The 26,384-nt window shown below is 41.1% G+C and overlaps 3 protein-coding genes across 4 annotated transcripts in view; 2 read left to right on the top strand and 1 right to left on the bottom strand.

The window, feature by feature from the left end:
* Nucleotides 1-252: 252 nt before the first annotated feature.
* On the top strand, nucleotides 253-4,797 carry sla1a (Src like adaptor 1a). The gene is made up of 8 exons (XM_031853929.1): nucleotides 253-398; nucleotides 888-975; nucleotides 1,235-1,334; nucleotides 1,533-1,619; nucleotides 1,862-1,965; nucleotides 2,874-3,005; nucleotides 3,459-3,588; nucleotides 4,182-4,797. The coding sequence occupies exons 2-8, from the start codon at nucleotides 912-914 to the stop codon at nucleotides 4,381-4,383; spliced, it is 819 nt and encodes a 272-aa protein (XP_031709789.1). The 5' UTR covers nucleotides 253-398; nucleotides 888-911; the 3' UTR covers nucleotides 4,384-4,797.
* Nucleotides 4,798-12,502: 7,705 nt separating this feature from the next.
* Nucleotides 12,503-15,545, top strand: abitram (actin binding transcription modulator). Its single transcript, XM_031853757.1, has 6 exons — nucleotides 12,503-12,694; nucleotides 12,875-12,926; nucleotides 13,476-13,605; nucleotides 13,737-13,813; nucleotides 13,900-13,969; nucleotides 14,255-15,545. The coding sequence occupies exons 1-6, from the start codon at nucleotides 12,613-12,615 to the stop codon at nucleotides 14,390-14,392; spliced, it is 549 nt and encodes a 182-aa protein (XP_031709617.1). The 5' UTR covers nucleotides 12,503-12,612; the 3' UTR covers nucleotides 14,393-15,545.
* Nucleotides 14,072-26,384, bottom strand: part of ctnnal1 (catenin (cadherin-associated protein), alpha-like 1) — a 44,764-nt gene continuing 32,451 nt past the window's right edge. Inside the window, exons 7-19 of one of the 2 annotated variants that reach the window (XM_031853756.1) lie at nucleotides 25,998-26,198; nucleotides 24,864-24,950; nucleotides 24,362-24,520; nucleotides 23,738-23,830; nucleotides 22,088-22,229; nucleotides 20,722-20,759; nucleotides 20,583-20,633; nucleotides 20,120-20,274; nucleotides 19,734-19,782; nucleotides 19,095-19,151; nucleotides 17,644-17,763; nucleotides 16,886-16,969; nucleotides 14,072-16,309 (exon numbers count right to left, since the gene is read on the bottom strand). In XM_031853756.1, the coding sequence (XP_031709616.1) occupies nucleotides 16,139-16,309; nucleotides 16,886-16,969; nucleotides 17,644-17,763; nucleotides 19,095-19,151; nucleotides 19,734-19,782; nucleotides 20,120-20,274; nucleotides 20,583-20,633; nucleotides 20,722-20,759; nucleotides 22,088-22,229; nucleotides 23,738-23,830; nucleotides 24,362-24,520; nucleotides 24,864-24,950; nucleotides 25,998-26,198 (1,407 nt within the window). In that variant the 3' untranslated portion in view covers nucleotides 14,072-16,138. Of the gene's footprint in view, nucleotides 16,310-16,885; nucleotides 16,970-17,643; nucleotides 17,764-19,094; nucleotides 19,152-19,733; nucleotides 19,783-20,119; nucleotides 20,275-20,582; nucleotides 20,634-20,721; nucleotides 20,760-22,078; nucleotides 22,230-23,737; nucleotides 23,831-24,361; nucleotides 24,521-24,863; nucleotides 24,951-25,997; nucleotides 26,199-26,384 lie in introns of both variants that reach the window. The other variant, XM_031853755.1, reaches the window with a different exon arrangement.

The following is a 26,384-nucleotide window of genomic DNA, read 5'->3' as shown; positions in this document are numbered from 1 at the left end:
AACAGCTTATTGGGCATTAATAAAATAGTTTTGGGTTGATCTAGACATTAGCAAACATATCATTTAGTAGATTAATAAAAAAACAAAAAACATTAGCCCACAGTATTGCTTTCAGTAACTCCAAACACCATTAGAGGGCCGTTATGTGTTCCATGATCTGTTGTGTGTGTCTCAACAACACTTTTGCTGGCCCTCTTCCTCATTTCAATACAGGAAGTGAGTTTGCAGTCAGATGCAGCGCTGTCGCCACACTCCGTGACAGGTCATTGCTGTTACCTCTTAAGAACATGGTACTTCTCTAGTACTGGACTCCACGGCACCCACCATGCCTCGTTTGGACTCTCACATCTCTCACCACACTTGATGCCATCACAGCAGGCCAGCTATAGGTTCCACAGGTAGGTGTCTACCTTTTCATCACATCAACTGCTTCTGCTACACGTAAGGTCATATTTCTGTATTGACGGGACAGTTATTTCTCCATATCGGCCAACTGAACACTGTGTGATGTTACTTAAGAGTATCGTCACTGGGGCAGGATCTGTTGAAATGCATCATAATGCAAATTATGAAATATGAATTGCGCTTTGCAACTTGGGAACAGTATTTCACAATATATGAATTGAGGATCATTGATAGCTGTGAGTTGTCAGTACACAGAGTTCGGTGTCGCAATGGAAAATTGATTGATATCTGATGTAGTCTCAGCTTCCCCATTGTGCAAAGAGTGTGTCAGTTGAGATCGTTAACTGGTCAGCTTATAGGAAGTTAAAAAGCTGGTGGTGCAGCAGCAAAGAAGTTTAGTGGTGTAAAAAAGAATGATTGGTAGATGAGTGGAAATTGGCTAGTACATTAATAGTATACCTGTCTCTCTGCCCTGACTTCAGGCTGGAGTCTGGTCCATCTGGAGGATGGGGAATATCATGCGAGGCGAGACTTCCACGGGCAAAGTCAACACAGACAGCTCTTTAAAAGGTAAGATCTCTCAAAGTTTCTTTTTTCTTTTTTAAAATAACATAATAGTATTTCGCATAGTGCGGAGTGAAATCTTTCACCACTGCTCTCAGCAATTTTGAGAGCAGCGGTGAGATGTCATGGTCTCCATCTACATAAAAAATAATTGGCAATCATTTCAGAGGTTTGGTTTAGACATCTTTGGACTTTTCCAAATCATGACGTCTGTGCATCAGCATGTGGCTGTGTTTGTAAACGCTATAATCATCGGGCTTGGCAGGTTCGGAGGATGACATGGTGGTGGTGCTTCAGGACTACCCGTCGCCTGAAATCAGCGAGCCCATCTACAGGATGGGGGAGAAGCTCAGACTCCTCGCTCAGTACGATCATGTTTTTACATTCTTGATTAAAAAATAATCAGTTTTCCCAACCAGATGTACATTTGATAAACAGAAGATCTCAAACAACTATGAGGAAATAAAGTCTAATTTGTAACTTGAAGCTCTAAGTTTGCAGTAAAGAGAAGTGTTCACACAAAAAGGTCAGTTGTTGATTCCTCTTATCTTCTTCGTGGTCAGGGAGGCTTACTGGTGGAGAGTATGCTCTGTCCAAACACAAAAGGAGAACTACATACCCAGCAGCCATGCGGCAAAAGTATACCATGGGTAAGTAGAAATATACCGACACTGTCCTCTGAAATCAGCCGAGTTGATCTCTTTGAATTTGAAATATATTTTTCCACTACACTATCTAAGATCTCAGGAAGCGGGAGATGTTAGTAACTCAAGATTGTCATGTGTGTAGATTTGAAGGTGTTGTCATTAATAAGAATGAGAGTTTACTGCTAAGGTTTAAAAACGTGTGTGTGATGTGATCTTCAACTCATAGCATGTTTTTCTTTGGTCAGTTGGCTGTTTGAGGGGGTCGAGAGGCAGAAGGCCGAAGACCTGCTCCGTCTACCTGGGAACAGAGTGGGCTCCTTCCTGGTGAGGGAGTGCGCCAGGGAGAGAGGTGAGTACAGCAGAGTTCACCATCAACCAAGATGAGCTCTTGTCTTAACAAAATCATGAGTCAAGAACAAGGTATTCACTGATATTTCCACCTGAACACATACATTCTTAGGGGATATGAGGATTCTTAGGGAATTTGACGTAATTTAAAACAGTTGAGATATTATCACGTTGGCTAAAATTAGTTCAGACCTGGGTGAACCACAGTGTTCAGGCCCATGCATCTAATTTTTGGCAGGGGATTTTTGATGCACGTCATTACCATTTGCTCGATCATTTCCGTCTCAAAAATAAAAAAGGACAAGCTCAAATTACTGTTTTCGGAAATATGCTTATTCACTTTGTTGCTGAGGGTGAGTTCAAAATAGTCAGAAGTCAAGAATCAAAGCAGCCAAAAAATAATCTGGCACCTAACCTAATGTTTTTACACTTTTGGATTAAATAATACATAAATTATTGGGCTTTGGAGGTGCTGGTAAGCAGATTTGTTTTTACCTTTGGACAGTGAAAAGGCTAACTTTTCACTGTTCCGCAGTCTTTATGCTAAACTAAGCGAACCATCGCTTGACTCCAGCTTTACAAACAGATGAACGAGTCGTGTCAATCTTCTCATCTGACTCTCTGCAAGAAAGTGTGGTCATATGGTGATCTGAATCTTTTCTGTTCTCATAATGCAAAGATCCACAGTGACTATGCATGGAAGGAGATGCGCTCGGCGGTAAAGGATAGACATTCACGTTACTTCTACTTTTACATTGTCACAACACTTTCAATACGAGTCAGTAAATAGTTATTGACGTTTTTTGGGGTTCTGGCTGAATTGCATTGACATGATGCCATTGTGTGTTTGTTTTCTAAAACAGAGTAGCTTGGTGTCGTGATTGAAATATTTCTGTGTCATACCCTCAGGTGTGTATTCGCTCTCAGTGAAGCACAGGATCGTAAAGCATTATCGTATCTTCAGACTGGACAACAGCTGGTACTACATCTCCCCTCGACTCACTTTCCAGTGCCTTGAAGATATGATCAACCACTACTGTGGTGGGTGGATGCATGCAAGAACACATAGATAAAAAAACAAACAGAGTGTTCCAAACAAACCAAAAAGGAAACAAGCATCACAACATGTCGAGCCATACACACGCACACAAAGAGTCAATCTCACGCACTTAAGCACTGACAATAACTCATCATCTTCTTAATATAGAACTCTTTCTTATCAGCGACTTTCAATGCATTTCCTGCTCTGACAGGAGATTTTTGATAACAAAACAGGAAATGAGATACAAATATGAATGCTCTGTACTGGTGCATACTTAGCGAACATTGCTGTAATAGTGAACATATTCTTGGTCAATATGGATGAAGTTTGGTTTGTGTTTCTGCCTGAGCAGTAGAGTGTGAAAGTAGCAAAGGCAAATTATGCAAAATGTGTTCTGTTTGTTTGTAAGCTTACGGGCAGTGTTTTACTTCCTCTATCCTCGCCTTTTTCAGACTTTGCAGATGGCCTGTGTTGTGCGTTAACCTCCCCCTGTCTGTCAGGAATGACCCCTCCATCAGACGCATCTCCTGGAGCTCCACCTGTAGTCATGCGACGGAACTTTGACTGGAAGAAAATAGACAGGTACATTCTCTGGGACGATATGTACCAGCTTGAATCTGTCTGCATGACAGTATTATGTAGATGGTAGCTTATTAGGTGTCATCTGATTACTGGTCTCGTATTGTAAGTCCAAATAGCAAAGATCAGATATTATGTTGAGTTATCTGCTGGTAACATTTTCAAATAATTCATCAAATAATATTCAAGTAATTGTTTTGCGTATTACATGGATAAGTGTGACAAATTACCATTACAATTTCAGTCCAACATGACTTTTTAAAATTGCTTGTTTTGTCTTTCCAAATTTTTTATCATATAAGAAAAAAGAAAAGCAGTAAATCCTGAAACTGGAACCAGATATGTTTGTTATTTTTCTCTTAAAATATTTCTAAAACAATTAAGCGATGATCAAAATTTATTTTCTTTCAATTGGCTAATTGATGAATTAACTAGTCCTTATTGAATACAGATATTCAAGCAGATCTGTGATGGATGGATTGCGAAATCCATGAGACGATGTACATTATTTTCATATTTTTTTCACAAGTGAACAAGAAAATGTAAAAAATAAGATGCTATGTTCTCATTTGTTTGTCCATCTTCTCCCTTAACAGGAGACAACTGGTCAGCACAGACGGCCGCAGTGACAACATGGTGAGCTACGGAGTCAGAAACAGCATCGCTGCCTACCTGTCCTTTTCTGGGAGTCAGAACCCTGCGCAGACGAGAGCAGAAAGCAGGAAGAAAAAGAGTAAATCTCTTTATGCTCTACCTGAAAACGACCTCGGAAACATTGACTATGAAGCTGACTTCTAGAGAGAGGTTCAAGAAACTGGAATACCTTCAAGTGCAAGGCAGCACAGCGCTTCCTTCTCTGAAGTCCACCACCTTTCTACTGTTGGCAGTGAAACAAAGTTTGTGTTTAAGCATCCCAAACATTGCAGTGTGATAGCTTCTAATGTGAGCACTTTCAAATACTTTAAAGATAACACAAATTACATGATCACTTACACTTTGACTCAGCCAATAAGACGTATCTTTATGGAGTTGAACTGGAAGATGGTGCAATTGAACTCTGATGTGTATTCTGCACATGAAATACAATGACAAGGAGGCCTGAATGCTATGGATATTGTTGGCTAATATTAATGTGTATGAGTATTAGTGGCTTTCAAACTATTTTCCTCTGTTCTTAATAAATATTATACAGTCAAATGGCTGTGACACCAACTTAGGCATGCATTGTTTGCTTGTTTTGGCCACTTTGACATTTTTATAAATGGTAAAGTTGATGTGGAAAATGTTTTAGAAAACAGCATTTATAAATCCAGGAGATATAAAGCAGCATTAGCAATGTTTTGGTCTCCACCAACTCCAGAGGGAAATGTTTGGCTCTTTATCTACTAAATGCTCCACTGTGTACACCATTCGGTAACTTTGTCTGTTAGCCATTTGGTGATGGGCAGGTAGTGCAAAGGTTTATCAGAGCTTTCAATAAAAACAGCTGCCTGCTGCAGCTGACATTATGCAGAGCGACTGGAATGAACCAAAACCGTGAAGGTGCAGACCAGAAGACCAAACCAATGCGCTGAAAGACACTACGTTTCCGTGGAGCTAATGGAAGATGGGAGATAGGTCGCAGTGGGTTTGTCATCACGACATACTTTCACATTAAACATCGTTATTTGAATAATTGAAAGTGCAACTTCAAGTCTAAAATATTTGGCAGAAGAAATAATCATTTGGAAAATGATAAACCTCACTGAGGGATTCACAATTTATTCCTAAGAGGAAAAAAAATGTTTACGGAAACAAGCCGGACTTTTGATGTATGTTGAACTTCCTCTGTATGTCTGCTACTGCCAGTGTGACATTCTCACTCATTTCACATTTTCATTAAAAGACTTAACACCTGCTATTTTATAAGATAACAGATAACATCTGTGATAGAGGAATGCAAACAGTACACATTTATCAGCACTGCAGAATACTTATTTGTGCCAGAAGAATCTAAAACCAACTCCCCTCTTGCACTTTCCTGTTTGTGCCTGAGCAACTTCCTCTTCTGTTTTTAAGAGTTTGACCTAAGCATTTTGAACCGCTAACCCCAAAGAGCAGAATGTGAAAAAATAAACTTGGGCCTAAATAAAGAGAGCAGCATTTGTTGTTATCTATAGCTTTCTGTTCCTTGCTGGTTTATCTGAGTCAGACAGTTTACCACGATAAAAATGTCAGAGAATAGTAGCAGAAGCATAGCAGAGTCAGTTAGTCAGTGAGGAAATGTTAGATACATGTATGTTCTACGACTAAACAACCTGTTTCTTCAGGCCTTTAAGAATATTCAAATGAAAAAATCACTTTACAATATGTTAGGAGGCATTTTCATCATCACCAGTTACAATCAGTGGATGTGAAACATGGCTACTGTGGTCACTTGCCTATTAGAATACACAGAAAAGGTGTGTTGTCTTAGATCAGTTTCAGGAAGTTGATGTAAATCCTCAAAGTTGGCAACTTTGCAAATCCAATTTTTTTGTTTTTATTAATTCATGAGTCAACTGTGCATGAGACGAGGTCAGCACTTTCATCTCAGTTAAAAAGCAGGACCATTTAATACGTGTGTTTCCTGGTTTTAAAGTCTCGTAAAATACCAGATTAAGTAACAGATTGGGAGAGAAGTCAAGCAATGTGTGTGTGTGTGTGTGTGTGTGTGTGTGTGTGTGTTAAGTGGAACAATCAGTGATGCAGACACACACACATCTGGTAGCCTACTGATGCACCATGCAGAGACTGCTGTCCAGTCAGCATTACTCACTCCTCACATCAGGCACCTCTCTGGAGTCCAGACCACGTGGAACCAGTCTAAAAAAGACAGAAGGTGGTGCTCCGTTGGGTAAAATTTGCTGTTGATGTAATTCATTGACAGTTTTACTCAGATGTGCGTTATATCTGGGGTGAAGCAACGGGTGAAGTTTGAGAGTTTATCTTGAATCAGAATAAAAGCAAAGTTGTGGGAAATATGTTTTCTTCAAAGGCCACTTAGGTATTCAAAATAAACTCCATTTGACCGATCTGTTCATCCATATATGCATCTGGGAACATTCAACAAAAAACAACTCTTCCCTGAAATTATTCAGGCATTTACTGTGATACTGTGATACAATGCAGATAAGAAAGACAATACTCCCTCATCCTGCCAATCATCACACATCTGGCAAAAAACAAAGGCACTCAGTGGGATGAAGAGCGGAAGAATTACAGCTCAAACTCAACAAAACCAGACACCCGCACAGCGCATGCTGTCTTACGAGAAAACCCTGGGTTCAAGACAACTTCATGATGAGACAAAAGGGATTCCAAGTTGAGTCCCTTTGTTCTCCATGTGCATTTAGTTTAATGCTACAGTGGATGTAAGCACCAACGAAAACACTTGAACAATGCCCTCTGGCCCTGGATTTTTTTCCCCCCTGAACTAAAACAAGAAGAGGAAGAAGAGTTGAGGCCCGTCCATGTCTCTTTCTCTAGGAATGGTATCAAGGCATGGAGAGAAGAGTGGGATAAGTGAAGGAAATTAAGAGATGGAGGGATATTCTTCTTCCTCCAGTCTGTTTTCTGTTAATCAGGCTCTTCTAATCTCGCCACATCCTAGCTTCTATCCCGAGGCCCAGCTGTACAAACCTCTGACTTCACCACTTCTGCACTGTATGCACGCTGCAGCCGAAAAATATCCAGATAAATGTTTGCTTTGCTCAATCAAAAGCGCATTCTGTACTTTCCCTTCTTGTTAATTAAAAATGCTGTTCTCCCCCCTCCTGCCTCTGTCCTCATCACATGAAACTGTGCTAAGGTGGAGATGGCTTGGTGATCATGTTGTAGGGTTTTCGAACCAGCTCTTGTATAAAATATGAGTCGTTTTTCTCTTTTACTCTGTTTTTAGGAATGTGTTTCCTGTCAGAAAACCTCACTCTATGAGCTGTTGTTGCTTTCATCTTAATTTTCGTGCAAAGGATATCTTTATCGCTGACCACTTCCTGCAGGTTTAGAATAGAAATCACTCTAGATTACTGTGTCAATACAGACCCAAGATGGACACAAATATGTTAGCTGCAGATTGAAAGATAATTATGACTTTGTTTTTCTGAGAGACGGAGAATTCATCCACTAGTGCAAAAATGACGGTAACGGTAAAATTATCCAGAGAAAATCAACACATTAACTTCAGGCTGCTTTTGACAAATTTCACCAAAGTTGTGAAACAACCTCCCCCAAAGAGCACTGTCAACAACACTGAGTGTTTGCTTCAGAAACCAGCACATGAGAATATGTGCTTTAATGTTGAGCCAAGAGCCTCAGCCAATACACACAACCATGTCCAGGGAGCCAGGGGAAAACAAACAAAAACCGAACACATACAAAAAAAGCTCCAAACGTCCACATCTTTGCCAAGGAATGGAGTGTTCTTATGTGACCTGCTGAATCTGTGTCTGCTATCATTTCTCAAGCCATTTCTTGCTCAAGCTACTGAGGAATGCGGCGGAGACGTTCATTGAGCCCACAAATACCATTTTACCATATTAGGTAACATAAACAAAAAATGAGACAAGGAAAGTTGAGTTACAAAACAATTGCATGGGTACGCAAAGTTGTGTTTTTGTGTGCTTACGTTGACATTTTACAGGTTTGTGCAATTACCTTTGTAATTGCTGCAAAAGGAAACTTGTATTGAGTTTATAGAGTATAAATATATATTGCTTTATAGAGTGACCATGATAGACTTTAACAATACAGGATAATTGTAACGCCTCAGCGAAATGCTTTGAAACCGATTTAAATGGCGAAAAATTTTTAATATTTTTTAAGAAAACAACCATATAAATCTGGAAAGCTTCAGTCAGGCAGAGCAGAGCCATGAAGGAGTTTTTTTCAAGGAAGCAGTTGAAGGGTGGACATTTGGATAAAAAGGGACAACCTGGCTCCGTTGTCATTCAACCGCCAGCTGTGTTAGAGCTCAGAGCATCCTGCCTGCTGCTACGCTACAAGAAGAAAACAAGACGTGGAGAGTTCCTCTTGGAGAAAAGTTCACTTTCCATGAGGAGATGTTTGCCACGTGGCTTCTTACAAATAATTAAAACAAGCACCGTGCAGTTTTAAGAAGCCCAGTTGGTGACTTAATATATATGCATATATCCCTTTCAGTGTCTCATAAAAACATGCTGTTAAATTTTATTGCTTTGCAAGAGAAAGCATGCGGTAAGAATCCAAAGCTGTAACCTCTTAATACCTGTAAATTATTCCTTGTGTGTGCATATGGATTTGGCGTCTTACAGTGTGCATGTTCTTTCCATTGCTCTGAGCTCCTGTTGAACCCCATTCGTCACTGGAGAATGACAAGCAGAATGACAGCTATCAACAAATTAGCATCAGGAATGAGACTCAAGCACTTCGTAGTCAGTGAGCTGAAAGAAGACAAGGTGGGCAGTAATGATGGATGAGTCGCTAAGATAGAAACTAATATGTGTTTGATGTAACCAGATCTGTTAGAGTCTCTCAATCATTGGACAATTCATTTTTTAACTAACCTGTGATCACTAAGAAAATACAGATTGCCTTTACCAAGTTAAAAATGAAGTAGTGTCCAAACAGACAGGCAGCAGTTGAAACAAACCAGTTTTGACCACTTCCTCTTGTTTCAGCACTTCAGAGGTCGAAGTGACACCACTATCGGGCTGTCCTTTTAAGGGAACAATGAGAGACTTATTTGGCCTGCACACATTTTTGTATCATTATGGTTTCGCATTAAAACCAGCATTGTGGCTCTGGGAGGAGCGTCCTGCTCTGCAGCCAGGGACACCTCATCCATTTCACTCACACAGTTCCTGTAGACACACACCAATATTTAAGATACTGATTTTTGTATCCTTTATCAGAGGCAGATGTCTGCTTTACTGGCTCTGGTCATGCTCTCTTTCAAGCACTGTGTTGCTAATGCAAACCAACTGTATCTTTACCAGCCGTGGTTGTGTGTGGCTGGCATTCTTTTTCATCCTATGAGTCTGTGTGTGTGGCAAAATGTGGTCCGGGAGACACCTACTGTAGCGGGAACCACCTGGGGTTTCTGCGCTGCTGCATGTCAGCGCATTTACTGACAGCAGCCTGACTCCTTTATGACTCCCTATCTAAACTTTTAAAGAGAGAAAACAGATCACCGCAACACCGTATTTGTTGATCAGTCCACCAGGGCACTCATCACAGTCTGAGTCAAATCTAATTATTGCCCTGTGACACAAAATCACAATTGTCAGCCCTTTAAAAACATTACCCAAAAATGAAGGTTCTTTAACTGACACCGGCCATACACACCAGTGATTCAAACAGGTTTTAAATGTGCCTTTTGGCAGCTTACGACTCAATCTGTTAAATGGCAAATGCAGGCGCGATGCTTTCCCGGAAAAAGATGAGCAGCATCTCTAACTGCAGCATGCCTGTGTCTAATTTCCTAGACATTATCAAATGATGAGATACTGTGGGCAAGCCTGGATTGCATGCAATTCTCCACCTATAAACAAGGAGTATCTGAAAGTGTTACTGATAGCTTGTCTGCATGAACCACTTATGAAAAAGAAATCCCCCTCACGCAATAATTCTTTCCATCTGCATTACAACACAGAAATATCTCGTCTTAAAACCCAGCTAACTATGCGCCACGAACCAGGAAATCCTGAATTTTCTGGTCTGTTATGACTACAGTCCCGTCACCCACTTGGTCAGAGCTTCTCTCTTCCCTTATCAGGCTCTCCTCTGGCACTGAAGACCGGCTACGGAAATACGCCGGACGACTTCAATGTGGAGGGAGAGACTGCTGAAGCCAAAAAGGCAAACAGCGGGCCAGAGAAGAAGGGCTGCTCGATTCAGCAGCTGACGTGGAGCTATACGCTTGCATCACACACACACACACACACACACAGAAGGATGTGCAGCTGGAGACACTCAGAGTGCCTGTCTAAAGAACCAGCCAGTGAACCTGGAAGTCAAGTCTTGAAGAGGGGGAGATGGAGCAATGTTTGCATTCCAACAAAATGTAGTTAAGGCTTGGGAATGTACACAGACTGACCGATACATGTAGGCAATGAACGGATTGATAAACACAGATGCACATACACACTCTTGCAAATGCAAATATCCATGGAGGTCATATAGTTATCAGGATATACAGGGCCCTTTTCCCTCTCGTGTGAAACTTCTTCATGAACTTTCACAGAATCTATTCTGAAGATCTAATGATAAATCCTAACTTTTGTTATCTAGCATCTGGGTGTTGTTTTAGTAGCAGCAGCTGTATATCTTGCTGTGGAAGATTTGTTTGGAAAAAGTCAAATCATAGCAAAAGCTGTTGACTCATATTTTAAGGATGACCATGTTTATTGCATGTAAATGTTTGATGCAAAATTGCATATCCATGAGATACTCCCTTTGTGTCCACTGCTTGCACAATGGTTTTGTGTTTCATCTCTGAATTAGTTGCAGACCACGGCCGACCACAGACGGAGGAGTAATGGAAAAACTCATTACGATGGGTCTTGACAGCAAACCTTTCCAAGTCTTGGTAGTGGTGAGCATGGAAAACTCATTGTGCCCCCAAATATCAGACAAATCTCTCTCTCTCTGTCTCTCTGTCTCTGTCTCTCTCTCTCTCTCTCTCTTGTGATCTCTTTCTCTCAATTATGTGACCAGGATGAAGTCATTGTGCCAATGCCAATGCCAATCCCTGTAAAATGTTCACTAAGCATTCAGTATGTGATTGGTCTGGGTCAGAGAGCGGCGATTTCACAGATCCACTCCTGCTTCCCTTCTCTCTCAGACCTCTTCATTACATAATCCACTCGGATGCACACTCAACATACTTAAATATGTATCGCACATCTGGGAGAATCAATAGAGCGAAGTGAAAAAAAAATGACACATAGCACAAAAATTGAGCGGTTGATCACAGACACTATGCAATCACTTATAACAACTATATTATGTTGTTTAACTGGTTTACACATAAACAAATGCATCTTAATCAAATGTGAAAATGTTTAGCTGGAGATACTATGTTAGTTTAAATATATGGAGATGCACCCACATCATGCAGAGGATTTGCATTTGAATAAACTTTGATGTTGTCTGAGGAGTTTGAAAGTGTATCGTCAAATCACATTGACTGTAGAGTTTACTGCAGTTTTTAGCGGTAGTTGGACATCTAGTGGGCAAAGTGAAAATTGCTCTCAAAATGTGTCCCAGGTAGCAACACAGCTTACACAACAGCATGAACATGACCCTGCTACACCGCCCACAAAACGCTAATGGGAACATTTTTAACACAGACATTCAAAATGTCCTCAAGGCTGGTGTGAATTTGACAGCAGTTCGAGATTCAACCCTGTTCAGATCGATTCAATAATTCATTGGGTGGCTTTTGTTCTATGACTGTATTAAAATAAAATGTAAAAGCTGTTTGATATTTAATTCTCAAAGTTGTCCCCTCTTTATCCAGTGGACTATTCAAATGTTAATTCAAATTTGAAAATGTAAATGCGATATTAACACTGTGGCCCATTTAGGCATGCATTATTTAAAACGGAAATGCAATTTTATAACAATTGAACTACTACTACTACTAAGTAGGTGAATTTAGATAATCTCAAGAGTGGTTAGAGCCCCAGGCTATGGAAAGCTCTACCTATTGAGATCAATAGTTTTAATTTTTACCCAAATAACACATATGTGGAAAATGATCATGTTGTTATTGTGGAATTACATTTTCATTTTCAAGTTTACATTGTCATTTTAAAAGTGAAAGCTTTCTTATCGAATTCACAAACTCAAAGAGGCGAAAATAATCTCCGGAACCTTTTTCCTTTTAAAACTGTCGGATTCGTTCTAGGGACGGACCGGACTTCCCAGTGTCACGCCAAATGATGTCCGTCACAAAGTAGTGTATACATTTCTGTAAATCTACTCTTTCGTCTTTTTGTTCTACAACCTGTATTGTGAATACTTGTCATGGACTGTTCGGAGCAGAAAGACACAGAAGCGACGGCGCCTTCAGTTATCGAGCGATATTACACGCGATGGTTCAGAGCCGGTAAATAACATCACTGAACTGTTTCTCATGCTGCGTTAGCTGCCCGGTGGCTAAATGAGCTAACGTTAGTAGGACCTGACATCTCGTGGGGGAAAGAGCACTAACATTACATTTTGATTCGATTAGCCAGCATAATGCATTTAATTCAAATACGTTGAGTGTATTGTTTGTTTTATTCAGATATGAAGGGGAAACCGTGTGAGGACCACTGCATCCTGCAGCATTCAAACAGGTAATGTTAACAGGAGCAACGTGACGGGTATTCAGTGAAATCCACACCGGGTGGTGAGAATTACAAAACGTCATCTTAATAACTGGTTATTCGATATAAACTGCTATTTCATGGGACAGATACTACTATACTGTTCAGTATTGTTGAGACATTTGTCTTGTACCAGTATGGTTTTGTGGTAGTATTACATTATATTGATAAAAAGATTTCTAAAATATTGCTTTTGAGTTAACAGAAAAAAACCTTTACATACATATTTAACGTAAACCAGTGAAACAACAAGCAAGTACAGCTTTCTGGTCACCCAGTTTATTAAATTGATGTTATATTTCCTGTGTGTGTGTGTGTGTGTGTGTGTGTGTGTGTGTGTGTGTGTCGATACCCCCCCTTAAATTAAAATGTTCATCCAAAATTGACCTCAAAGATTTGTGTTACAATGTTTTTAACTTGATATAATCCACACTCTGTATAAGTGACTTACTGATAATATTAACTTTGTATTTATTTATTTTTTTTTACGGCTCACTTTTCTCTTTGTTTCTTCTGCAGACTATGTGTTGTCACGTTAGCGGAGACTCACCCAATCCTTCAGAATGGACGGGCAATCAAAAGCATCAATTACCAGATCAGCAATTGCTGCAGTCGGCTGAACAACAAAGTGTCTGGGAAGTCTAAGCGGGTAAATTCACAATGACTAATAAAGCTACAGATGATTGTTGTCTATGTCCATGAATGTGTACTTGTGCAGCTCCACTTCATTATTTTTCAGCTTGGCCTGAAATGCCCGTCAATCATTTTTTCCCATTGTAGGGGGGTCAGTTCCTTACTGATTTCGCACCTCTGTGCAGGATAACATGCACGGATGAAACTGAATACACAATCTACAGGTGAGATAATAGTTTTGTTTTTCTAGCCATACATTCCACATGCTTGTGTGTCATGATCAGTCACACGTTCTGTCATCTCTTTTTAGCTGCATCCGGGGCCGTCTTCTGGAGGTCAATGAGAGTATTTTAGAAACACCTACTCTCCTGCTGGAAAAGGTAAATATGTATATTTTTACACAATACTGTTATCACCTGGTTACGATTGGCATGTACGTTTGTCCTGTGAATTTAATCATGTGTATTTCTAATAATTGAATGCCCTCTTCAATAAGGCCATACATTCTATAACACTGTTTGAATATAATAAAATAAAAAAAACACTGTTCAATATCATTTATAACTAGATGGCTGTTATAGTTTCTCTCCCACAATCATTGAAGTGTCATCTAATCTTATTAAAACAAATGCTTTAATCGTGCTTTGTCTGTCAAATCTAAACAGCCGTCCACTGAAGGATACATTGCCGTCATCTTGCCAAAGTTTGAGGAGAGCAAGACCATAACGGAGAACCTTCTGAGCAGAGAGGAGTTCGAGAGCGTTGTCTCCAAACGTGCTGTTGCCCAACCTCAACCATCATGACCGAGCGCCACGTTCCTGCCTTATTTGCGTCAAAAGTATTCTGACTCTCATCAGGTTGGGTTAAGACTGAGGACGTTATCCTTGAGAGTGACACTTGAGTGAGGTCACTTCAAAGAGACTATTGCATATTTCTGTACGTTGTTTCAGGAAGCACCCTGCGTTCAAGTTCTTCATTTGTTTTTTCTAATTTGAAATAGAGGAAAGCATGATGATTTACTTGAAGTCTGTCTGTTTAATATCCCCAACTAATCCGTTTGAATTATTTTTCTAGAATGTCAATAAATATAACCAACAGGGATTTAAGAAAAATAGTTTATTTTGTTTGTGTCACTTTTATTAACCTTTCAATTGCCAAAAGAATAGATGGTCCAAAACTAGATCTACGATTTCTTCACATCTGTAGCGCAACTACAATACCCAGCATCCTTAGCTGCTCTCACACTGTACAGAGCATCTCTAAAGCTTAATGTATGTTATTCATCTTAGTCATCACACCGCACATCTAGTACCAAAGTAATTACCTTAGGATACATACTGTATATATATATTTATTTATAGCTATGCTTCAAGTACCATATTATAGATACCATATACCATTTACATATTGGCCTGTAAGGCAGCTTCACAATGATAGTCTTCATAACAAGTACACTTCAAGGCTCCATTTGACACCGGTGCCAGTTCAGAATTATGTTTCAGTTCTTTTGTTAAAAAAAGATGTCTGTATAACTACACACTATGATTTAATAACAGGACAGCATAAAGAAAGGTCCCGACAACCCAAAAGCATCCGAGTGATAAACTTTTATTTTTATCACCTGACTTTTTGGAGAAACCGGGCCCATCCAGTGATGTAAACTGGAGGTGTAAGAGCTTTATATTTCACACTAGTAGCAAGCTGAAGATCATAGCTTATTAATGAGCACAATCATATTTGGCATTAAATTGTGATTTTGTTACTAACATGGCTAACATTCCATAGCAAACTGTATGGAAAGTAGTCATTAAACATATGGTGTGGTTGACTTTTTAAATACTTATTTATCCAAGTGAGATGAATAGAATGCCAGGACACAGTGTACCACTATATCTAATATTACAGAGAAAGTGTTAACATTACAAGCCTATGACACGACCACAAAAGACTCAAACACAAGGGTTTGGTGATGATCGCATCATGCATGCACCCCCCCCTAAAATTTGGCGAACATGTGCAACACGTTTACAGTATACCACGAAGCAATTTTGACTTGTAACACAGAGGCACGAAGTGAAGACAGATGTACGGCTAAGCTGAGCATTAAGAGAAGTTCTTTCCCTGATTCTGATCAGTTTATCAACTCAATATCCAGAGAATCGATAAAAGTGACTCCAAAATCAGCGAGGCGGCTCACAGCAAGTGGCAAAGTCATAGTGTTGGCTGATTGTCTCCATCTGGTGGACTGGTGTGGAACCGGTGCTTTAGGTAACACATCTACCCTGGGTTCAAACTTCCCCTGGGCACAGCAAGCTTGGATCTGCTTTTTCCTCTGTAAACCTTACACTTCATCATCCAGACAACAGATACAAACTCTAAATGAACCGAGGCATCCATCTTCACCACATACACTGCTCTAGCCCACTCATTGATGGGTGCATGAGGATGAGGGGAGTAAAGTACTTCCTGGAATAGATGTTCTCCAGAAAGGGGAGGTTAGCTATGTGCTGCTCCAAGGGAGAATAGGGGACAAAGGACCTTTCTCTGGGTTATTTGCTCTCAAGGAGGTTAAGACCGGCCATGTGTTGCTCCAGAGATTTGGCACCAAAGCCGTTGGTGTTCTTGTTGTTAAGAGCTCCCTCCTCTTTGACAGGTGTGGATGCATCCGGCCTCTCTCTCCAGTCCTGCGGGGAACCCAGGCTACTCCTCTCTGATTTGTACTGCAAATGGACACGGCAAGGAGAAGAAATGAATGGAAAGAAACAAGATATGATGAGAAATGAAGTATGTTTTTTTGCTGTTTTATATACGCAAAAAATTAAGAGAATAGAATGACGGCACTTTCAGCTGTTAAATATAATTAAAGCTACTATAATGAATGTTTCATATTTATAGTGGACGAACTTATTGATGGACTAAGTGTAGTTCCGTAAGCTTTGTTGGTGGAGACCAAAAACAGCTAAGTGGCTCGTCAATATTGGACTAACATTTGCCAAGTGGCCAGAAACACAAATCCAAATGAATGCTAATGTTGCATTCTATCTGTTGGATGTGTAAATAGGCAACTGTTTGCTTACAAGTTGACCATATCAACTAAAGGTGGTATATGTCCATGTTGTGTTTAAAGCGAGCTTCCACTGCCCCTAAGTGGCCTTAAAATGAGTTATTGCAAGTTTAATCTTATTTTCTAGGCCTACATAAATGTTTCTGAGCTCTTTCTCTTTTAGTGGATTTCCATGTAGCTTGCTAGGCTACTACAAGTGCCAGTCACTAAGTCATGAGTCCTGTTTAATCACCTTTCTGGTGAGCTTGTTGCAGGACGGTAGAAGGGAGAGAACCACAGTCAAGATACCTCTGGTTGTCTGAATGGATGAGTCCACCTAGAGGCAAAGAAATACAATTATTATACACTAGTTGAAGAGGGGTAGCATGGATACAAATGCACACAAACCTTAAAACCCAACAGCCAACACACGTACATCAGAATATAACCCTGAACACATTCTTCCATTCGAGACGAATGATAAAGTGAACATCAGGATGAAGAGACAGAGATGGGAGCCAAAGAGATGCTCATAAATCAGCAATGGACAAGCGATTCTTTATCCCGTCCTTTTGATTACAACCTTGGCCTTTATTACAAGGTGACCTGAGGCAGCTCATCCCTGCCCAAGATGCTCATTAATTCCCCACAGACATTCATTAATCTAACGCCCTGCGTCCGATAATGGTGTTACTCGCAGATCACTAAAATATTATGCCGTGGCCAAAAATGAAGTAACGCACTAAGTCACGCTCGATTGTGTGTTCACTGAGCATAGGGCTTCATTGAGGCCCGTCTGTTGTTGGGGATGTAGTTGTGATGCTTTTTCAAGCTAATTATCCCTTTAAGAAAAAAAACAGCAGTAAGTCTGCTCTGCACACTCCGTCTAATTTGATTTCTTCTAAACAAAACAGACTAGGGGCAGAAAGAAGTCACTGTTTATTTATTATTTAAGTATACACCCAAACAAACACAGAAAAAGATAAAGACACGCAAGCGTAGTATGAGTACCTTCTGGAAGGTGGCAGTCTTGCCCTGTACAGGAGTCTTGGCTCCCATCTGCAGCTGTTGGCATAATGCCACCATTTTCTCCATCTCTGTCATCACCACAGACTTTTCCTCATCAACTAGCTGGAACAGAGATGAAGACAGAAACAGAGGGAGAGATGGTTTATGATGGTATGTCCAGGTTTATCCAGAGACACTGGGTTGATGTGTACAGCCACTGATAGATGTACTGGACTGGGTTTACTAGTGCTCTCATTCAAACACAAATCAAACATCACAAAAAGCCAAAAACGAGGGTGAAATACATTCAGATTTAGTGTAGCTTGATGTAATCCATCAGCAACAGCCAGGTCATGATCTACTGCTTAAGTCTGTTATCCAGCTGGGTTAATCCCTCCATCTCAGTCACGGGGGCCATCAATCTATTTCTGTTACACCACCAGCGACCTAAAAACACAGGCTCTTTTATTCAGCGTAGCAATACTCATGACAGACAGAAGTATATAAAACCTCTTAAACCTCAATTACAAAGAAATGCTCAAGCTAATTTGCATAAACAGCCTCAACATTTTTGAATGAAGCCAACGTAGATGTGTGTTTGGTGCCGAAGAACTATGGGAGTGGAGGGTGAGACACAGGGACTCCATTAGCACCAGTTTTTTTGATGTAATTAATCGGAAAGCGTGAGGCAAGTTGAAGAGCTGGGCCTCCTGATTATGAATTAGTCCTGTGCGGTAACAGTCAACTCCCCCACCCTGATCTCCTCCACACATGCACATGTGCACAAACATAACCACCCACGGACCCGGCAGTGACAAATTGCAGTCGTTAACGGCTGTCAAAAAGAGCCATTTAATTACACTTGGAGGACCTGTGGAAGAAGTTGGTGGAGGGCAAGAGGAAGGAAGGCACCGAGGCTACGTTTGTTTGTTGGATCTCCACTCAGAGAGGGAAAGAGGACGGTGAAAGTGTGTGACAGCCTTAATTTCCTGCTCTTGCTGTGTGATTTATAAGGCGAACCTGGCACCGTGGCATGCCAGAATAGGTGATACGGGTGTGTATGTGTATGAGAGGCGTAACGAGGGTGGGGCATACAGATGGGTCAGCAGCTCAAATGCAAAAGAAAATGAACAGTTTTCTTTTCTCTTTGGCTTTAGTCTTTAACGTGTGTACTGACTGAGCTTCATATCACTATTCTTTTGTCAGATTCCAGCAGAGAAGCAAGAACATATGGTACACAAACATATATATTGTTTTTATGTTCTACTGCAATCATTTCATTGCTGCTTTTACAAATATTCTTACTTTTACATAACTCACATTCGATTTATTTTGATAGTGCTTAATGTGCAAAAACATTTGCAAATGGTTTTTATGCGAGTACATCGTGATTTGGTATTCGGCCTTAAACTGTGTGTGTTCAAGAGAGAGAGATTTATTGCATCGGTGTTTACCTGAGTGGAAAAAGAGAGGAGAGATGAGCACAGCTGGAGCCCCTCTTCAGACAGAACCTTAAAAATGAGACAGAAAATGGACAAAAATCTGAAAACGTACACCAATACAGGCAAAACTCTAATTATTTTAGCATCCAACAGAAAGCCGTTCAAAAGTTTTTTAAAAAAGAGCAAAAAATGACAGTCTACTTTTCCTCGGCTCTTCTTATCAGCATGCCTTCCCGTCTTTCATCCCTCCCGTTCCTCTTCCTCTCTTATCTCCCTCGCTCACCCCAAATGAAATAGATCCTGGCTGCATTTTCAACGCAGATTCTACAAATTACTGAACATTCCCAATTCAATAGAGACTCGCCTCCACGCAACTTTGTCTGTTATCACCTCATGTGTCCGACGTGGCCAGGAACACACAGCACTATATTTCCATCATAATGATAAGTCCTACTAGTCTCGCCCCATCAGATGCGAGGGGGAAGTGAACGAGGGGATGCTGGCATTTACTAATCTATTGATCTGCCTGCCACAGTATGTCTTTGACTAAATAAAACAACAGATGCATTCATTTGCAACTTCGATAAAACGAGAGGAAAAAAGAACAGAAGGTGGAGAGAAGGAGAGATTAGCGGATATGGATACACATACCTCAGCTTGATGAAAAAGGTCTAGTGTTGTTTTCAGCAGCCCCTCCCCTCTAGGGAATCAACATGGGAAAAAGAAAATGAGGAGAGGAATCATGGATGAAAGAAATGGATGAAGACTAAATACATCTACAGCAACCAACAAAAACTGTGACTTAGATAAATCGAAATAATTGAATTGTCAAAATCAATCATTGTCATGTCAACTTTGTCAGTGCCTCTAATTATGCCTGGTGAATATCGATAGCTGGCGGCTCAAGAATCTCATTAACGGTAAGCCTCTAAAGAGATCCATGTGGTATGCTTAAGAGGCTTTACCATATAGAGCTCTGAAATGAAAGCCATCGGAGCATGTGAATGTTCGGGTCGTATGTGGTGCCGTTCGGTCACCTGGTGAACAGATACATGTTGTATGCCATACTGGCCAGGCTCTGGCTCTGTCGGACAATGTCGTGTTCCTGCTCCTCCCATTTCTCCACCTCCGTGTCCACGTCTGACGACAGCAGACGGAGCTCCAGACCCAGCTTGGCCATGCTTGTCTGCTCCTGCACGCACACAAGAAGGACACAAAGAAATATGACGGATGTCATTTCAGAAATGTATATTAGCAAACAGGGTATTTTCATTTGTTAACACCATAAATTCTACAATCAGCATAATCCCGCTTCCTGTGGTGGTACAGCATGTGAAAAACTGCCGGCCCAGCAAAAAAAAAAAACGCAGCCTATTAGCATACGAACACCATCAATCCTTCAAACGAGTGGCACAAAGTTTCCGGGAGATGAATATACTGCTGTCAGACGTGTCGTGATGTATTGTGCAGAAAGCTAGAGGAGTATGGTGTGTGTGCTACCTCTGCGTCCAACTTGACAGCCTTGGCAGTCTTCAAGTTAGCCGAGTGTTTCTGCGGGTAAAGAGAGTGGTATTAATAAGAGGATTACAAAACATCGGATCAATGGAATATTCATGAGGACGGATGTTGTGATACTCACTCCGGGTCTGGGAAGTGACAAATAAGATCTTTTGTCTCCTAGAAGAAGAAAGTAATTGTGATTATCTGAACACATGGTAACAAGTAAGGACTAACAAAGCCATCTAAGAGATAGCCCCAAGTTTACAGCCATGTCTGTCCAAAACTTCATAATTTTATCTTACTAAACATTTGTGTAGACTTGTCATAATTAGCATATGCAGCTTAAACAATGGCAAAAAAAAAAAAAAACGTGTTTTGTGAGGTCACAGTGACCTTTGACCACCAAATTTTAAGAAGTTCATCTTTGAGTCCAAGTGGGTGTTTGTGCCAAATTTGAAGAAATTCTCTCCAGACGTTCCTGGGAGATCGCGTTCACAAGAATGGGATGTAACGCTGTCGCCGGCGCAGTTTTAAATATATTAAAAGTCAATATCTTTGACACAGACAATTAGGGTGTTAATTATGGTTATTCAGTAGTTATGGTACTGAAATTGTTTTGCTTTTATCACTGTCCACCCTTAAAACATTTTTATCTTTCATCATAAACACAAGCTGCTTGGTTCATTTCAATATTTATTAATAATTATTATATTTATTTATATAAATTTACAGGGACAATAAAACTCTTCTGTCATGTTTATGGGGGAAGATTACACAAAAATAATAAAACCAAATCTCTCCACAGTGTCAATACAACACTTTAACAAAGCATTTGGGCTTCTCGGGAACACAAATGTGTGACGGATTTGATCCTTTTACCCGCTGAGCTGCACTTAAAAATATTGTTTTATGTAAGTCACATTCTTGAGGGCAACCACCTCGTGGATATATTCCAAAACATCTTTCTCCTGTCTTTGAGATTCCTCCGGCTTACCGTGTGTGAGAGCACAGGGTTGATACAAACATAGATCTGTGTGTACATGGATACATAGTAAAGTCGATGCAAATACACACACACAGTCACAGAGGCAACGAACAACTGATTGAAGAGCCCATCATTTGAACACTTTAATGAATAAGAGAGAGGGAGTACAGAGGAGGAATGAATGCATGGGTGGTTAATGGCATTGACATTTTTCCTCTTACAAAATGCTTCCCACAGTGTATGATGTTACATTTTTAAAAGAGATGTGCTTGCTTTGCTAAAATAAAAAGGCTATTGAAGTGTTGTCAGGGGCAAAATGATCACCAAGGTTTTTTATCAGAGAACGTTATTCTTTTAAGGCTAAAATGCCATTGAGAGCATATTTTGTGCCTGTATTCTCTTCTGCGTCGCACTCTCCCTGAAAGACTCTCTGATCCTCTCTGATGTATGTGCTGCTGACCCGCACAAAGGCACACAAGTATCCATTACCAACTAAACAAAAAAAACGCACCTCGCCTGCCTTCAAAGACGTCGTTGATCTCTCTCAGCAGCAGGGCCATGTCACAGAGCTGCGAATCCCAGGCCTCGCAGAACACCTCCAGGTTCTCCTTAGCAATCTTACTGGACGGGTGGAGGGCCAGCGTCTGGGCTGCCGAGATGATCTGAGTGGGAAGTGTGTGAAGAATTGCGACATGAGAAAAGCTATATTGAAATAAAGCTGGTCAGTAACTAGAGAGAAAAACTATGCAATTAAAGTAAAAGACAGAAACAAAATGTGGCTTATAATTCTAAACTCATCAGCTGCCACTGTTGATCAAAAATACACCAAATGGTCTTCCTACTAGTGAAATTGTCGCAGTCTGGCTCATGCTCTCACATTTGTCATGTGAGACTGGACTGTGTTGCATTTATATTTGTGTTTTGGGTCTTCTGTTGGGTCAGGTTTAGTGTTTCCTGCTTTTATTTTGAAGTGTACTCCTCATGCGTCTTGTCTTGTTTTACTTTGGGTCCTTTTATGTTTTCCCGCCTTTGTGATTGTCTGCTCCGCCCTCATTTGTTTCACCTGACTCTCCTCAGCCCTGTAGTCGCCTGTGCTGCGCCTCACCTGTTCCCACTTCCACATTACTCAGTCTTCATTTATACCAGCCCAGTTCCTTTGTTCTTTGTTGGTTTGTCTTCAGTTTTGTTCGTAATTCTGTACCAGTTTGTCTGTGTCCTTGCCTGCTGTTTCCTGTCTGTTAAATTGGATTCCAACTTGCAAGCAGTTTGGAATTAAATCATTACATTGCTACTGCTGGCTCCTCGTCTGTGTCTGAATTTGGGTCCATCCCCTGTGACTGCTTCCCAGACTGTGACAGAAATTCAAAACACAAGACTAGAGGCTGCTATCCGTTTCAAACCGTTATTTAATACAGGAACTAACAACAGACAATAACTAAACCAAGTCATTAATATGTCCCATCTCTCTGGGCTGTGGCTTATATAAGCGGGCTACAGTTCACTTGGTTCTTCTTTAATCAACACCACCACCACGGCAAGACAGCATTATAACAACTTTAAAAAACAAACGCTCACACGCACACGCACACACAAAAACACACATCCCGCAGCCTTCCCCTACAGTGTAGTATTTAATAGCCAATTACCCTCTGGGCCACCCCTCTATTACTTTGGGCCGACACAGACGCGTATCCCCCCGCCACCCCATGCTGCAGTGTTATTGATTGGTTGACCTTTGAACTAGGAGTGCTGCAGAGTCATGCGGGGCCTGACGTTCGTACCGCAGGACGGGAACATTCTACATTGCTGGATAAATACTGGCATGGATGGTTTCCAAGAGCAAACATAATTAGATAGTGGACTAGGTGAACAACATGTTCTCAGGTGTAGGAGGTAGACTGAGGAGACATGAGGTAATTTGTCTATTTTCCCTCCCCACTATGTCTAAGTAGAATATTACTCAGTTTTTGATTTCACTCCCAGACCACTGTGTGACCAGTTTGATTGAACTGGCATGCAGTTGAATCAGATGAAATGGGTTTCAGGTTTAACCCTAACCTGTGTCCCTTTCTACAGGGATCCTGTCTCCCCGGGTTTTTGGCCAGTCAATGAGTTATAATATCAAATCTAACAAAAACAAAGGTCCCGACAGAACATGTTTGGCTGTTACCTGTGGACCAATGACATGGAAGGTCTCCTCAGCGTGTATGCAGGTAATCTCCAGAGGCTCTGTCCCCGACACATGGCACAGTAGCCGACAATTCTGAAGTCAGAGACGCAGGACAAAAAAAGGTCAGTTTTAAAGTCACACTGTAGGAAATGGATAAATGTTCTAACTCCGTGTATTTCTAACAATTTAACACTTACTTAAAAGAACACAATCATTTTTTGTAAATTTATATTATTTTCCAAAGAGTATACCTTCCTCTTAATGTATTTCTTCATACTGTACCGTATGTTCTGTTTGTTAGGGCCCCTAACAAAGACGTAACAAAGTGTTTGCATAACAAAGTCACATGTGGACTTTCATTTGGTTGAGGATTAGAAACGTAGTCTCCAAATTCATTCATTTCAGGCTGTTTGTGTTTACTTGCACAGCAATTTCAATGTGTTTTTTGCAACTTTGCAAATCATGGCCAACTAGCTTTTTCTCTTAAAATTCTGCCCACGAATCCTTAAACTTCACAAAAGATTTCCTCTAGTGTATCGTTTGCCCGTTGAACACCTTTACTAGGTGGCACTACATCAAACCTCCCCCTGCCTCCCTGCTCCCTTTGCCCCCACCCCTACCTACCTCCACCAGCTGCTCCTTCTGCTCAGTGAGTGTGCGTGAATACTCCGCCACTGCCTCCAGGTTTCCCTCGGCGCCTGCAGCTTTGAGAGCCTGGAGAGGCAACTGCTCCCCATGAACTTTGAGCAAGTCAGAGGCACGAATGACTGCCACCTTATGGAGCTGGAGGAGGAATCAAAAATTAAATTGCAGAATCAAAAAAGGACAGAGTTATGGAGGCTGCAGCAAACACAAACGAAAGAAAGATGAGTGGGGAGACATGAATGAGGGTGGAATTTAAGGAGGCAAAGAAAAAAAAAAGAGGAGCAGAGGGGACACAATGACATAGTTGAGTTGACGGATAGACGACAGGTAAGCCAAAGAGCGATGTGAAAAAGGAAAGTGGGAAACCAACCACAGAGGCAGAACATCTAGTGAGAGACATCTCAGTCATGTCTGTGTCTCTCTGTACATCTATTCAGACTCAGAGGGCAGACGGGCAGAGCAGAGAGAGACTGCTGCTCACCTCGCGTCTGAGGTCACTGACGCTCTGGCATGTCTTCAGGATGGCCACCTCCATGTCCTCTGTGGCTTCTTTGGCATGGACAGACTGCTGCTCCAGTGCGACGGAGAGTGGAAGAAGGGAATACAACATGAGATTCAACATGGTCTTACAGGCCCACACACAAACCTACATTATTATGTCTGGAAGAGTTTGACAATAGAAAACAACTGGATTGGAAAATGAACTTGGGCTCTTATTAACATGGTTTTTGACTTTCCAGTTACATTTGTGACCAGTTATGCTCCGAATATGCAAAAAAAAGCTTTTGTAATTAATTATTTTATTCAAATATTGTACAACATTTTTCAAAATGTCATACTTCCAGAGTCATAAATCCAATTGGAATGAAAACTATATATTTCGCTTTCAACGATAAGAAGCAAGACCACAAACTGGACTGTGCAGAATACCCAAGAATATTTACACACTCAGATGCGTTCGCTGCAATTTCAAAACCCCACAGTGTTCTGGTCTTTTCAATTCTCCTGCTGACCTTCTTTTGCAGAGGCTAGATGAGGCACTACTGTACAACTACGTGGCAGCAGTCTCTTTGTCCGCTCTGAACACGCTGAAAAAATGTACAATGAGAAACTGAAACATAACGACTTGTGTTTCAATTTCGAAGGGCAAGGAGACAAACCGCGGGACACTACGTGATGTTTCTCTCTCAACTGAATGAGCCTTGGTAAAAACGGGTATTCAGGTTGGTTATTATGCTCAGTTGTACCGGGAGGGATGTATGAAAAGAAAGTGAGTAGGCAAGAAGAATGACTAGATGAGCCGGGGAGGGAGTCTTAATGTGTGACGGCCTGTGTAGCATGCTGTGTGTGTGTTGAACAGACACTGTCTGCTATATGAAAAGGCACAAACAAGATATTAAATATTAAATTTAGTTTATAAACTTACCAACTCAACATCATTCCTTACACTAACACAAGTATTCCAACCAACATCTCTTCTTGTTTTGCATCTCATTATCATACTTTTACAAGTGTCTTACATATGAGGTACTTATTATTCTTCTTCATATAGTAGCATATATTTTTCATGAATATTTCCGTAGGTGTATGAGCATCTGTGCAAGTGCCAACATACCGCCTCAGCCCAGGATTGCACCAGCTGCTGAGTGTCCTGGCGCGCCAGCTGGCACAGACCTAGGATGGCCTGCCGCTGCTCGTGGCTGGTGTAGGCCGAATCTGTGAAGTCCTCTGTCCGCTCCACCAGCGCCTCCAGCTGGCTGCCCACGCTCTGGGGGGACAAGGAGTTCAGGTTCTCCCGCAGGCACTGCACGCTGGACTGCAGGAGGGGAGGAGGAGGAGGAGGGTTGGGAATTAGGGAGCACATGGAGGTGGCAACACACACAAGAGTTTTACGAGCCAATGTTCTGAGGTGAAAAAAAAGCCGTCGTTTATTATCTCATTATCATTATGCACATGACCTCGTCATCAAGTAAATGGGACGCGGGTTTAGCCCGGGAGTCAC

Source organism: Anarrhichthys ocellatus, unplaced genomic scaffold, assembly GCF_004355925.1.
Source record: "Anarrhichthys ocellatus isolate YVR2014 unplaced genomic scaffold, GSC_Weel_1.0 scaffold14, whole genome shotgun sequence".
NCBI classification, from domain to species: domain Eukaryota; kingdom Metazoa; phylum Chordata; class Actinopteri; order Perciformes; family Anarhichadidae; genus Anarrhichthys; species Anarrhichthys ocellatus.
This window is presented reverse-complemented; position numbering and strand designations above follow the sequence as displayed.

Excerpts from the sequence above, each read along its gene's own strand:
- abitram (XM_031853757.1), top strand. The coding sequence starts at position 12,613 with ATGGACTGTTCGGAGCAGAAAGACACAGAAGCGACGGCGCCTTCAGTT. Across the intron at positions 12,695-12,874 it reads CACGCGATGGTTCAGAGCCG|ATATGAAGGGGAAACCGTGT; the intron begins GTAAATAACATC and ends TGTTTTATTCAG. Across the intron at positions 13,814-13,899 it reads ACTGAATACACAATCTACAG|CTGCATCCGGGGCCGTCTTC; the intron begins GTGAGATAATAG and ends ATCTCTTTTTAG.
- sla1a (XM_031853929.1), top strand. The coding sequence starts at position 912 with ATGGGGAATATCATGCGAGGCGAGACTTCCACGGGCAAAGTCAACACA. Across the intron at positions 1,335-1,532 it reads AAGCTCAGACTCCTCGCTCA|GGAGGCTTACTGGTGGAGAG; the intron begins GTACGATCATGT and ends CTTCGTGGTCAG. Across the intron at positions 1,966-2,873 it reads GGAGTGCGCCAGGGAGAGAG|GTGTGTATTCGCTCTCAGTG; the intron begins GTGAGTACAGCA and ends TCATACCCTCAG.